Raw genomic sequence first — 15740 nt, 5'->3', positions numbered from 1 at the left:
TTAGAAATTTGAGTACATAATTATATAAAAATTTATACGATAAATTCTTTGGGCAGCAATACAGAAAAAGAAAATGCATATTTTCTTAGAATCATTAAAACACTACAGAAAACAGATACAGAGCACACACAGATACAGAGCTCAGGTTAAATAACATTCTTAGTGGCATTATGTGAACTTGTATTATGTAGTATTAAAATATTACAATTAATTTAGTTAAAAGTTCATCTAGACTGTAAAAAGCTTTTTCTAGCAGAAATATTTTAGTGCTTTCTTAAACTTACTCTTGTTATGAATCTGCCTTTATTTCAGGAGGAAGAGCATTGAAGAGTTTTGCTCCAGTGTAGTGGACACCCTTTTGTGCCAAGCTCAAATTTCTGAGCTCGCTGTGTATGTCATTCTTCCTCCGTGTGTTATGCTCATGATAACTACTGTTTGGCTGAAATATCTCTATATTTTTACAAACAAAACACATGAGAGAAAAAATATATTGGCATGTAGTTGTGTATATTTTAAGTTTACGAACACTATTTCTACACGAGTCTCTTGGGTGCAATCCACATATAATTCTTAAAGCTCGCTTCTGTGCAATGAACACTTTCATTGCTAATGGCTGGTTGCCCCAAAAAATAATTCCGTACTCAATGAGAGAATGAAAATAGCCATAGTATGCCACTTTTGCAGTGCTAGGTTCAGCACATGAAGTGAAGTGACAACCCGTAAAGCATAGGTAGCAGAGATAAACCTCTTACAGAGATCAATAATATGTGAAGACCAGTTCATTTTCTTATCAATGTGCACTCCAAGAAATTTTGTTGTTTCCATTCTTACTATTGGTTGATTACCACATGTCACAGTTATCTCTGTCTCTTCTTCTGTTTTTGTACAGAATTGAATAAAGCTGTGCTTACTGGAATTTAATGAGAGACCATTCACCTTGAACCAATTAACCACATCTGAGAGTATGTGATTAACAAGTTCCTCAAGATTGTTGTCTGTTCTACAGCTCATAAAAATTGTGGTATCATCAGCAAATATTGTAAATTTACACGGCAGGCTTGTACATGATGGTAGATCATTTATAAAAATCAGGAATAATAGTGGCCCAAGAATTGGGCCCTGAAGCACTCCACATGTAATGGAACTCCATTCAGAATCTGAGGAAGTGTCACATACTCCACCCGAGCTATTCAAGACAACTTTTTGTTTTCTGTCTTGGAGGTACGACTGTAGCCAATTGCCTGCAACACCACTTATTCCTACTAATTTTGCTTTTTGCAAGAGAATCTGGTGATGAACACAGTCAAATGCTTTGGATAAATCACAGAAGACACCAAGTGCTAGCATTTTTTCATTAAGGGTATCTAGGACTTCATTTGCAAGTGTGTAGACTGCGTCTTCTGTTGCATGGCCCTTTTGAAAGCCAAATTGGCTCTTGATGAGAACCCTATTCTTCATGATATGATCAGTAATTCTTACATGTATTAGCTTTTCTAGAATTTTGGAGAAAGCTGGCTGCAAAGAGATAGGTCGATAGTTAGTTAGTTCAGCTTTAGCGCTCTTTTTGTACAGGGGCTTCACAATGGCATACTTAAGTTTACTGGGAACACTTTTCTGAAGGGAAGCATTGAAATTATGACAGGGAATGTCTGTTATCCACACACAAGAATATTTCAATAAATTACTAGATATATTATCAACCCCTACAGAGTTCGTATTTTTTAGAGACATGATGATTTTTTGAATTTCTTCTACAGTGACAGGATTAAGGTGCATTTCTGAAATTGTGTTTGAATATACTGCTTGACAAAGAGTTACAGCTTCATCAACGTTGGGATTGCGTCATCTGTTGGGAAAGATAATGTTCAATAGCGGCAAGGTCTTGGGCATTAGGGGTATTAGTGTAAAAGGAGATGGCATCAGTAGTGACAAGCAGGGCATCATGTGCCAAAGGAACAGGTACTGTAAAGAGTCAGTGGAGAAAATGGTTGGTATCTTGTATGTAGGAGAGTAGGTTGCGGGTAATAGGCTGAAGCAGTTGATTTATGAGAGCGGAGATTCTCTCAGTGGGGGCACAGTAACTGGCCACATTGGGACATCCTGCGTGGTTGGGTATATGGACTTCAGGAAGCAAGTAGAAGGCAGGAGTACAGGGAGTGGTAGGAGTGAAGAGAGAGATAGACTCCGAGGAGAGGTTAAGCGTTGGGCCCAAGGATTTGAGAAGTTACTGGAGGTTCAACTGAATTTATGGAATCCCACCACACTCATCCACATTCCTCCAGAACCTCAACACCTTTTCCCCAGTTCGCTTCATTTGGTCCTCCTCAACCCAATAAGCCACCTTTCTCGACGTTGACTTCCACCTCAAAGATGGCTACATCTGTACCTCCGTTCATATAAAACCTAATAACTATCTAGATTGCTACTCCCATCGTGCGGTGTAGCTTGCAGACTGGCTTCAGCAGCAGAGACAGTGGTTGTGTATTTATAAGTTGCGTTTGCATGAATGTGTGTGTGTGAGCATGTATGTTGTCTAACTCGGAAGAAAGCCTTTTGGCTGAAAAGTTACCTATTTAGCAGTCTTTTATTGTGCCTTTCTGTGACTCGATATCTTTACTATATGGTGAGTAGGAATCTATCCTTTCAATAACATTGTCATTGTTCCATCCTGGATTTTCCATTGTTTGGTTTGCCTAACGACTTTTCTTCCATCCCATAACCCGTGCTGTTTCCCTTCGTTTCTATTTTATAACATATTACTACACTCACTATCTTTCCTTTCTTTTCTCTTGTTTCCTATGTTTTACATGTTGCCTTCCAAACCACACCACATGCTCTGACTTACAAGCGACACTGTACCAACCGCCTCATCTGCACACAGTATACAGCTATGTGACTGTGCTGATTGTTGGTGTCACATCTCATGTCTCACATTACTCCCACAGATATCATTAATCCAAGACTTTCAAATCACGTGAGGCGTTTGAAATTTTGGGTGGTTAAGGAGGATTCCTCTAGATAGTCCAAGAATAGGATGGCATACAACTGTGCCATGCAGGTGCTCACTGCTGTAGCCCAGAAGTGTTTGTAGGTGATGCCTTCAACGAAGAAGTAATTGTGGGTGAGGAAGTAGGTGGTCATAGTGACCAGGAAGGAGCTTGTCGGTTTGGAATGCATCGGCCATAAGGGAAGGTAGTGTTCAGCAGCAAAAAAGCCACAGGCATTAGGTATGATAGCATAAAGGGAGGAGATAAAAATGTAAATGTCGTGTGACTAGGGCCTCACGTCGGGTAGACCGTTCGCCTGGTGCATGTCTTTCGATTTGACGCCACTTCGGCAACTTGCGCATCGATGGGGATGAATTGATTATGATTAGGACACCACCACACCCAGTCCCTGAGCGGAGAAAATCTCCGACCCAGCAGGGAATCGAACCTGGGCCCTTAGGATAGATATTCTGTTGTGCTGATCACTCAGCTACCGGAGGCGGACAGGGAGGTGATGTCAATAGTAATAAGCAGGGCACGGTGTGGTATAGAAACAGGAACTGTGGAGAGTAGGGGGAGGAAATGGTTGGTACCTTTTACATAGTAGGGTAGATTGCAGATAATTGGCTAAAGTGTTGTCTATGAGAGCAGAGATTCTCCCAGTGAGAGCACAGTAATTAGTGAGGCAAGGTAACCGGCCACACACAATGAGGTGTCCTGGACACACAATGAGGTGTCCTGGGTGGTCAGGTTTATGGACTTAGGAAGCACGTACAAGGTAGGAGTCTGGGTAGTGGTAGAGCTGAGGAGAGAGATAGACTCCAGAGAGAGGTTCTTGAATGGGTCTAAGGATTTGAGGAGAGTCTGGAGATAGTGCTGGATTTCTGGAATGGGGTCACTGTGGCAGGGTTTGTAAGTGAACGAATCTTATAGCAGGAAGAGTCCTTCTGCTAGGTAATACTTGCAGATCAAAACAACATTGGTGTAGCCTTTGTTAGCAGATTAGTTTACAAGGTCGGGATCAGTTCTTGGGTGGTGGATAGTGGTTCTTCCTGTTGATATGAGGTGAACTTGCATATTGAGGGATTTGGGAAATAATGAGGAGGCAAGATTCAAGGTTAAGAAATTCTGGAAAGTTAACAGGGAATCTGTGCCTACAGTGATGTAGGGACAGTGGGGGTGAATCACAGCTAGATGGAGTAGTGAACTGAGTTAGGAAGGGTTGAGTCTGATTGGTATAGTTGGTGATATAGTTGAGTCTGATTGGTATAGGTGGTGGCAAAATTGTGTTTCTACAGTAGGGACCGGGAGAAGGAGAGAAGGTTCTTACCAAGTGCAGCATGATAGAATTTGGGAGTGGGGCAAAAAGTAAGGCTTTGGGAAAGGACTGATACTTTTGTTGGACTAAGGATTTTGGAGGAAAGATTGATGACTGTGTTTTGAGTCTGCTTACATTCTGGAATCTATATGATGGTGGGAGCAAGTTTTTGACGGTGGGGTACATGTAGTAGGTCTGCAATACAGGACCTGTCAGCTATGAAGGGCTGTGGGGGAGGTTTGGAGACAGATGTGGTGGATAGTGGTAGTCCAAGGTTGGAGTAGAAGTGAACAGGTTGGAGATGTTTTTGAGGTGACATTGTGCATGCTGCTCTAGTTCCTGGAGGATAAAAGTTTCCAAATGTGAGACAAGATCCAGGAATTTGGGATTGCAAAGCAGGAGAATTTTATGGAGGGAGAGGAGATATTGCAAGTAGGTTCACGCATGATCTACATGGTTTTGCAGGACTGTTGGTGAGGATTGATGAAACCTGGACAGATGGAGGTCATTGTGGAAGGAGGGGTTAGGAGGGGTTGCAGCCAGAGCTGAGTAATCTGTTGGTAAGGGCATTTGGGGGATTCCACTAGCCAAGCAACAAGAAACAGTATGTAGGACAGGATTCTGGCTAGGTATAAATAAACTCTTTCCTACTGGCACAGATACAAGGAACAAGATCCAGGGCAGAAGATAAAAATGCGTAAAAATACATAAACATGGAAATATGTGAAGACACCTTGGTGACCTGGATTGAGGGTGAGGACACCCTGTCCGCATTTCTCCAGAACCTTAACATCTTCTTGCCAATTTGCTTCATGTGGTCCTCCTCAATCCAACAAGTCATCTTTCTCAATGTTGACTCCCACCTCAAAGATGGTTATATTACTACCTCCATCCATATCAAACCTACCAACAGCCAGCAATACCTCCACTTCGACAGCCACCACCCATTCCACACTGTGAAGTCCCCTCCACACAGCCTAGCCACCCGTGGGCATCCCATCTGTAGTGACAAGCAGTCCCTCTCAGAATACACCAATGGTCTCACTGAGGCATTCACAGGATGTAATTACCCTTCCAACCTTGTACTGAAACAGACTCTCATGCCTTATCTCTCCAGTCACTTACCACCTCCCAAAGTTCCACTGTCTGACCACAGAGGAGCATTCCCCTCTTGACTCGATACCACCAGGTCTGGAGAAAGTGAACCACATTCTGTGCCAGAGTTTAGACTACATCTCATCATACCCTGAAATGAGGAATGTCTTACTCACTATTGTACTTGCACTCCCACAGTGGTATTCCACTGGCCACCGAATCTACACAATACCTCATCCATTCCTACTCAACCCCTGTTCTCAACCTCTTGCCTCATATCCTTGTGATTACATAGATGCAAGACCTTTCCCATACATCCTCCCACCACCGTCTGCATCACGAGCATCAACTATCCCACCACACTCAGGCTACCTTTGAAAGCAGTCATGTGACTCACAAGCTAAGTTGCAACCACTGTGCTTCGTTGTATGTGGGCATGACAACAAACAAGCTATCTGAAACTTCCTGGCGGATTAAAACTGTGTGCCACACCAAGACTCGAACGCGGGACCTTTGCCTTTCGCAGGCAAGTGCTCTACCATCTGAGCTACCGAAGCAAGACTCACGCCCGGTCCTCACAGCTTTACTTCTGCCAGTATCTCATCTCCTACCTTCCAAACTTTACAGAAGCTCTCCTGCGAACCTTTCAGAACTAGCACTCCTGAAAGAAAGGATATTGCGGAGACATGGCTTAGCCACTGCTGGACCCCCCAGTTGCTGAACACGCTGCCAAACACAATGTTTTTCATTCAATGACTCCTTCATAGCCCGTGCCATGTGGATCCTTCCTAACGACAACAGCTCGAATTGCACAGGTGGGACCTCTTCCTGTAATATATCGTACATTGCCGTAACCCCCCTGGCTTCAACCTTCGTTTGCCACTGTCCTTCAGCTACCTATACCCTCTCCTGTTCCCACTCCAGCCCTACACAGCCTTCTGTTTCACCAGCACACCCACAATATTCTTACTTCTCTCCTTTTCTGCTCCCTCTGCCCCCTGCGGCCCCCGCCATCAAGCTCCCCAACTGCACCTGGCTGCCTTACCCTCTCCTCACCTCATTCCTGTATGCTCCCACAAGCAGCACTTTATTATCCCCACCCCTACACTGCTATCCCTGCCCATCCCCTGCCCCAGCCTCCTCATTACTCCCATCATGTGCTGTTGCTCGCAATTTGGCTTCAGCAGGCAGAGACAGTGGTCATGTGTGTATCAGTTGTATTTGCATGAAGGTGTGTGCGTTGTATATTTCAGAAGAAGGTGTTTTGGCCAAAAACTTACTTGTTTATCACTCTTTTGTTGTGCCTGTCTACGACTCAATATCTCCACTGTACAGTGAGTAACAATCTATCCTTTTCATGACTTTGTCGTTATTCCATCCTGGATTTTCAATTGTTTGATTCGACCTTTAGATTTGTACGATTTTTCATATAAGCAAAATTTAGTGGATTTCTTTTAGTACTCAAGTTGAAGACTTCTCATATTTTGTTATTTAGAGTCAATTGCCACTTTTCTCATCATACAGATATCGTGTTTAAAAGTTTTCAAGATGGTAAAAGACAGCATCATCTCCAAACAATCTACAAGGTTGCGTTACTTTCTAGTGCGACCTTACTGATACGAATTCGTGGCTCCAGCCGCACAACCGAGACGATATTCTGTAGGCATGCAGTTTGATAAGAAATCATGTGTGAGGAATGGTACCAAAAGCCTGAGACTCTAAAAATATGGACAGTTTCACATCGCCTGTCGGTAACACTCATTACTTTGTGAGAATAAAGCGCTAGTTGTGTTTCACAAAAACGATATTTTCTGAATATATACTGATTATTTCTTATAAATAATTTTTTGCGGTAATTCGAACATTCAATTGCAGTACATGGAGAATGTACGGGACTTGGTAAATCAATCTGCCACGAGTAATGAGTATGATGGGCAAACATCTATTAGGCGCACTACAAACGTAGTGGTGTGGACATGTTGTGAATGTGGGTCTCACGGGGAGCGTGCAAGGGATAAGTCCCTGCAGGTGCACTATCCTCTGTGCCCTCGGTGGCTCAGATGGATAGAGCGTCTGCCATGTAGCGTCTGCCCGGTTGGGGCACACATTTTCAACATGTCCCCAGTGAAGTATATCAACGCCGGTTGCAGCTAGGGTGTCCATTTACTTATCATTTCATTTCTAGCAAAGCTGCAAGGTCATCAACGGTAACTGTTCTTTCGAGAACAGATACTATCGTCATATAAAATTAGTTGCTCCCAAATTGTGAGATTATCAAAAGTAAGGTACTTCTTTTACATTGTAGTACAGTGGTATTACCATAGTTCATATAGTAAAGGAAGTGACATCCAACATGTATCTATAATCATGGACCTTGCCGTTGGTGGGGAGGCTTGCGTGCCTCAGCAATACAGATAGCCGTACCGTAGGTGTAACCACAACGGAGGGGTATCTGTTGAGAGGCCAGACAAAAGTGTGGTTTCTGAAGAGGGGCAGCAGCCTTTCCAGTAGTTGCAGGGCAACAGTCTGGATGAGTGACTGATTTGGCCTTCTAACACTAACCAAAACGGCCTTGCTATGCTGGTACTGCGAACGGCTGAAATCTAGGGGAAACTACAGCTGTGATTTTTTGCACGGGCATGGAGCTTTACTGTATGGTTAAATGATGATGATGGCATCCTCTTGGGTAAAATATTCCAGAGGTAAAATAGTCCCCCATTTGGATCTCAGGGCGGGGACTGCTCAGGAGGACGTTGTTATAAGAAGAAAGAAAATTGGCGTTCTATGGGTCAGAGCGTGGAATGTCAGATCCCTTAATCGGGCAGATAGGTTAGAAAATTTAAAAAGGGAATGGATAGGTTAAAGTTAGATATAGTGGGAATTAGTGAAGTTCGGTGGCAGGAGGAACAAGACTTTGCTCAGGAGAATACAGGGCTATAAATACAAAATCAAATAGGGGTAATGCAGGAGTAGGTTTAATTATGAATAAAAAAAAATAAGTAAGCAGGTAAGCTACTACAAACAGCATAGCGAGCGCATTATTGTGGGCAAGATAGATACGAAGCCCACGCCTGCCACACTAGTACAAGTTTATATGCCAACTAGCTCTGCAGATGATGAAGAGATTGATAAAATGTATGATGAGATAAAAGAAATTATTCAGGTAGTGAAGGGAGACGAAAATTTAATAGTCATGGGTGACTGGAATTCGATAGTAGCAAAAGGAAGAGAAGGAAATGTAATAGGTGAATATGGAATGGGGGTAAGGAATGAAAGAGGAAGCTGCCTGGTAGAATTCTGCACAGAGCATAACTTAATCATAGCCAACACTTGGTTCAAGAATCATAAAAGAAAGTTGTATGCATGGAAGAAGCCTGGAGATACTGACAGGTTTCAGATAGATTATATAATGGTAAGACATATTTAGGAACCAGGTTTTAAATTGTAATACATTTCCAGGGGCAGATGTGGACTCTGACCACAATCTATTGGTTATAAACTGTAGATTACAAATGAAGAAACTGCAGAAAGGTGGGAATTTAAGGAAATGGGACCTGGATAAATTGAAAGAACCAGATGTTGCAGAGAGTTTCAGGGAGAGCATTAGGGAATGATTGTCACGAATGGGGGAAAGAAATACAGTAGAAGAAGAATGGGTAGCTTTGAGAGATGAAATAGTGAAAGCACCATAGGATCAAGTAGGTAAAAAGATTACGGCTAATAGAAATCCTTGGGTGACAGAAGAAATACTGAATTTAATTGATGAAAGGAGAAAATATAAAAATTTAGTAAATGAAGCAGGCAAAAAGGAATAAAACATCTCAAAAATGAGATCGACAGGAAATGAAAAATGGCTAAACAGGGATGGCTAGAGGACAAATGTAAGGCTGTAGAGGCGTATATCATTAGGGGTAAGATAGATACTGTCTACAGGAAAATTAAAGAAACCTTTGGAGAAAAGAGAACCACTTGTATGAATATTAGCAGGTCAGATGGAAACCCAGTTCTAAGCAAAGAAGGATAAGCAGAAAGGGGGAAGGAATATATATAGGGTCTATACAGGGGCGATGTTCTTGAGGACAATATTATGGAAATGGAAGAGGATATAGATGAAGATGAAATGGAAGATATGGTACTGTGTGAAGAGTTTGACAGAGCACTGAAAGACCTAAGTGGAAACAAGACCCCGGGTGTAGACAAAATTCCATTAGAATTACTGATAGCCTTAGGAGAGCCAGCCCTGACAAAACTCTACCATCTGGTGAGCAAGATGTACGAGACAGGCGAAATACCCTCAGACTTCAAGAAGAATATAATAATTCCAATCCCAAAGAAAGCAGGTGTTGACAGATGTGAAAATTACCAAACTATTAGTTTAATAAGTCACAGCTGCAAAATACTCACACGAATTCTTTACAGATGAATGGAAAAACTGGTAGAAGCCGACCTCGGGGAAGATCAGTTTGGATTCTGTAGAAATTCTGGAACATGCGAGGCAATACTGACCCTTTGACTTCTCATAGAAGATAGTTTAAGGAAAGGCAAACCCATGTTTTTAGCATTGGTAGACTTAAAGAAAGCTATTGACAATGTTGACCAAAAAACTCTCTTTCAAATTCTGAAGTTGGCAGACGTAAAATACAGAAAGCAAAAGGCTACTTACAATTTGTACAGAAACCAAATGGGAGTTATAATAATCGAGGGGTATGAAAGGGAAGCAGTGGTTGTTTCCTCTCCCTGATGTTATTCAATCTGTATATTGAATAAGCATTAAAGGAAACAAAAGAAAAATTCAGAGTTAGGAATTAAAATCCATGGAGAAGAAATAAAAACTTTGAGGTCTGCTGAGGACATTGTAAATCTGTCGGAGACAGCAAAGGACCTGGATGAGCAGTTGAACGGAATGGACAGTTTCTTGAAAGGGGGATATAAGATGAACATCAGAAAAAGCAAAACGAGGATACTGGAATATACTGGAATTACATCAGGTGATGCTGAGGGAATTAGATTAGGAAATGAGACACTTAAGGTAGTAGTTGAGTTTTGGTATCTGGGGAGCAAAATAACTGATGATGGTCGAAGCAGAGAGGATATAAAATGCAAACTCACTATGGCAAGGAAAGCATTTCTGAAGAAGAGAAATTTGTTACCATTGAGTATAGATTTTAATGTCAGGAAGTCGTTTCTGAAAGTATTTGTGTGGAGTGTAGCCATGTATGGAAGTGAAACATGGACGATAAATAGTTTAGACAAGAAGAGAATAGAAGCTTTCGAAATGTGGTGCTATAGAAGAATGCTGAAGATTAGATGGGTAGATCACATAACTAATGAGGAGGTATTGAATAGAATTGGGGAAAATAGAAATTAGTGGCACAACTTGACTAGAAGAAGGGATCGGTTGGTAGGACATGTTCTGAGGCATCAGGGGATCACCAGTTCAATATTGGAGGGCAGCGTGGAGGGTAAAAATTGTAGAGGGAGACCAAGAGATGGATGCACTAAGCAGATTCAGAAGGATGTAGGTTGCAGTAGGTACTGGGAGGTGAAGAAGCTTGTACAGTAATTTAGTTCACATTCTCCTTGTTGTTTTGTGATATTATATCATTCATTGTCGTTGTGAATATAATTTCTGATTCCCTCAACAGTAAATTTTTGTTTCAGCTTTTTATTATTGGGTTGGTGTCAGACAGGAAGTACCAACATTTCCAGCCAGTTTTGGACTTGTACATCCAAGAGAGTTTCAGTGCAACTCTTGCCTATAAGTGAGTTATATGTTATCTTTGCCATAATTAAGACAAACTGTTAAACTAAAAGAAACATAATGGCCAAGCCAGCACTTACCATCATGGGGTAAATGTGAACACTTGAAGAAAAAAAGTTATTTATTTAGAATTTGTTGTGCACCAATATCTTGGTATTATCCCTTGTCATCCTGTTATCTAAATCCTACTATTCTGTATAAAGTATACCCTCCTTATCATTTCTTCACATACACCACTCCATTTCCCGGTTAATCATTGATTATCGTTATTTCGGTCGTATAATTATGCAGCAAAATCCTTCATGTGCTTGGCCATGTAGTCATTTATGTCATCTTTTCCATTACTAGTTCCTCTTTCCCATTCTCCATAAAATGAGTCAGTTACATTCTTTATCACAACTGTTTGTACCTTGAAGGAGATCGGCAAACAAATATGTGCCATCCTCATCATAATTTGCATCTGTCATTCATTTGTGTACATTTCTAAAAGGTGTCTCAGATCAGTTATTAGAGAACAATTTTATGATATACTCTACAAGACATCCAATCTATCTTCATTGCTGCAGAAGCATAGCAGATTTTGCCAAATTCATTTTACTTAGCCTTTGTATTTGCAAGCAATGTTTGAGTTGGAATTGTGACTCCATTAAGAAGAGAAGTAGTGCTAGATTTTGAAGCCACATGTACAAGAAAGGTAATTTCAAACAGCAGTAGCTAAATAAATCTGAAATTGACAAGGAATAACTAAAACTTGCTTGTAGAACCATCCTGGCATTAACTGGAAGTGGTTTAAGAAAAAATATCAGTACCGAGTTGCACTACACTTCTGTCAAATGAGTCAAGTGCTCTATAAAGAAAGGTCTATATAAACTACAATACATGGAAAAACATTATGCTTGTAATGACCTCAGTTGCAATGAGGTCTATTCTGCCATTGGAATAGTGGAAAATTGTAGGAAACTTTCAAGGGAAATAAAAGTTACAAAGCTGCTTCAGGAAACCATAAGTAACTATTCTAGAGAAAATAAATAATGATGTACATTATGTTTGTAGTTTTATACACAAGAAACTGTATATTTCTTTATCTGCTTTTTCAGTGGGGGCTGTTTGCAAATAGTTGCTCCTGGGCTTTTTCCTGTATTTCTTTGCCAGATTCATTCTGATGGTATGTTTCCCACAGTTCCTGAACTCTGTAATGTAACATCTCTGTACTATCTGTGGCACCCATCAATCATCTGTTTGGAAAACTTGATTCCCTGTTCCTCCTTCTCGACTTCCCTTTTATTTTGTCTTCATTGTGTTGTAACATTCAGTCCAAACACTCCCTCCCCTCCCCCCCCCCCCCCCAAAAAAAAACTTTTTATCTGCTTTCTTTGTTTTAGTGTGTTGTGTTGCTTTCTGTATGCTCTCCAATTTTTCACTTAAATTCGTTCAGTGCCACTACTCCCTATTCCTCCTTTCATTTGTTTCCTCACTCTCTCTTTGTTTTATCAACTTAAACAGTTTTACCAGTTGTTTTCCATCCCTGAGCTGGCAATACTGGGTGTAAATAAAGTCCGGGAACACTTTCAATTATTTATTGCACAAAAACCAAACACTGTCCAGATGTCATACATATTGCATTTTGAATAGAAACTCTGAAAGTTTTTGCAAACATTCGATATGCAAACCATGAGTGGAAGATGTCAATAGGGTAATTGAATTCTTGCCATACCCATTCCAGCATGGCATCGTCGACTGTGGCAGTCGCTTCCCGTATTCTCTACTGGAGCTCTGCTACATCACATGGTAGAGGCGGTACATGCACTAGATCTTTAACGTGTCCCAACAGAAAAAAGTCACACAGAGTGAGATCTGGTGATTGGGGAGGCCATTTGATGAACTTCAACATACAGAAATCTCGCTTCGCACCTGAACTCACCATGTTTGTGACGAGCGTTGACTATCGGCAAATGACCAAACTATGCTGTGGCAGTATACATGGAAAAAAACGTTCAGAGTTTCTCTTCAAAATGACGTATGTATGATATCTGTGCAATGTTTTGTTCTTGTGCAATAAATAATTGAAATTGTTCCCGGACTTTATGTACACCTTGTATGTTAGCTTGTATATCTTATATTGCTCCCAGCCCTGACCTTTTACCCTTTCTTTGCATAATTTCCATTCAAATCTACTTGCACTACTATAAATCTATTCCTTTTCTGGGACTACATATGCAATACATGTTACAATTTTTCCAATGACAGAAGTTGTCCAGATATTTTTGGCATTGTTGTTTACAGTGTACCTTTTGGGGAAAACAACAGAAGTAATACAAGAATCCGTTATTAATATTGACGTATATGTAATTATATTATTGCTTGCAATACATCATTTATTAATTCTGTGCTTTTACCATTTACAGTAAATTGATTGTTGTTCTGAAGTATCATATTGATAATGCCAGTTCAACAGATAGTCAAGACAAAGACATGTTGTTGAGAACAATGAAGTCTTTGCAGTACTGCATGCGTTTTGTTGTACGATCACGGCAGCTTTTTGCAGAGTAAGTTGTAATATGTAGATTTTGTTTTTATGTATAGCTATAATTTTTAAACACAAAATAAGAACTGAATTTCCATTTGTTGTGCTCATTTTCTTACAATTCTTTGTTCGTCACCTTTCGAAACATTTTCCAGTTTAGTTCCACAATAATAAAAGATAGCTACATACAAGAAAGAGCTCCAGAGTAGAAAAGTGTGACTGAATTAAAGTGGTGAGAAAAATATTTGTTGCAAGTTTTTCTGTGGAAAAAGAATGTAAGACTGTTTTACAGTGGCTAGGAAATTGTGCTGTTCTGACAGATTTACCTGAAAATGTCAATAACAGCCAAGAGAAGATGAATTTTACATTTAGTATTCAGAGTCTATAATTCAAAGTATCTTTTCAGTGTCATTGTTGAAAATATTATTATAGAATCAGTCCCCAGATATTGAAACTTCCCAACAGATTAAAATTATGTACTGGATCAGCATTCACACCTGGATCCATTGCTTTAAATGTCCAGAAATATGTAACTATGTATGTTAGAAAACATATTGTCTTATTACTACAGTGACAATGAGTAATGCTTGGAATCAGTCAACTTGCAGAGGAGTAACAATGTGTGCAGAAGTGAAATAAAATGCTCACATAGGTTCAGTTGTGAGTAAAAGCAGATGGCAGACTTCAGTTCATTGTTGCAGAACACTAGGGAAATGCAATAAGTCTTTGAAGGAGATCGCTTACAGAGCATGCGACCCATCCTACAATTTTGCTCAAGTGTTTGAGACCCATACTAGAAAGGATTAACAGGAATATTGAACATATACAAAGAAGAGTAATATGAAATGTTATACATTTGTTTCACCCATGGGAGAGCATCTTGGAGATTCTGAAAGAACTGAACTGGGAGATATTGAAAGATAGACACAAACTATACTGTGAAAGAAAGTTTAAAGTACCAACTTTTATATGATTAATCTAGGAATGTACTAAAACCTCCTAGGTATTGCTCCTATAGGCTTGATTAATTACAGTGCACACAGAGGCATTTAAGCAGTCATTCTTACCAGGACTCCATATGTGAATGGAACAGGAAAAAAGCCCTAATAATTGGTATAATGGGAAATACCTGCTGCAATGCACTTTATAGTGGCTTGCAGAGTGTGGCTGTAGAAGTAGATGTAAAATGCAATGTTCTTACCTACTGATTACTCACCATAGTTGCTGTAGAATGTACCAGTAGCTAATATGGACCACAACCAAATTTGTTGTAATCATTTTGTGCATGAATCTAGTAGTCATGCTTGAAAAAAATGTTCCCATGACATGAATAAGTTTTCAAGCACTAAGACCTAATTTCAGCTACTTAACTCTGAATTATCACAGGGCATGATTGCATACTGAAGATAATTTGTTGCAGGCCTCATAATTATGAATTCATTTTTAGTGACAATTTTATTGACTTTGTGATGCCCCATTGGGGTTCCCTGTCACTACTATATTGATCAGGTATTGAAAGCAACTCATACACTTTTACTGATAGCAAAATCAGATTGTTTGAGAGAAGTCACAATTTATAAACACTCCAAAATTATTATCCACTCTATCACTGCTTATTATACACCACGAAAACCAAACAACCCTTATAAAAAACATATAAGCTCAGATAAGGTAATAGAAATGTAGCCGTTCGGGTACTGGGATTATTATTATTATTATTATTAATATTATGGATCTGTTGCACATCTTTCTCTAAAACTAATAAGTCAAGGAATGCTCAGTACTACAGTGTTTTTTATCTGAACCTACTACAGGCGTGTACCAATCTCATTCTTTCATTTCTTAAAAAATATGTAAACAAAGATCTATGTGTCACCCTAATCAGTAGTAAGTTAAGACATCTCCTTCATTATTAATTAATCAGTATCATCCTTAGTCATCAGCCATGGAAAAAGTTTCTTTTCGCTTATCATCCTTCCTTTGCCAGTACAAATGCAGCAACAATCCAACAATGCTGCTACAGTCATGGATAACTTGATTCATATCTGGTTTCTC

At 40.0% G+C, this 15740-nt stretch overlaps 1 protein-coding gene across 1 annotated transcript in view; it reads left to right on the top strand.

The window, feature by feature from the left end:
* LOC124605633 (dedicator of cytokinesis protein 1) overlaps window positions 1–15740 on the top strand; it is a 460559-nt gene that overhangs the window by 109572 nt on the left and 335247 nt on the right. The window contains exons 13-14 of the mRNA XM_047137451.1: window positions 11062–11162; window positions 13567–13707. Coding sequence (XP_046993407.1) covers window positions 11062–11162; window positions 13567–13707 — 242 coding nt within the window. The remainder of the gene's footprint in view (window positions 1–11061; window positions 11163–13566; window positions 13708–15740) is intronic.

Source organism: Schistocerca americana, chromosome 3 (assembly GCF_021461395.2).
Source record: "Schistocerca americana isolate TAMUIC-IGC-003095 chromosome 3, iqSchAmer2.1, whole genome shotgun sequence".
Lineage (NCBI taxonomy): Eukaryota > Metazoa > Arthropoda > Insecta > Orthoptera > Acrididae > Schistocerca > Schistocerca americana.
This window is presented reverse-complemented; position numbering and strand designations above follow the sequence as displayed.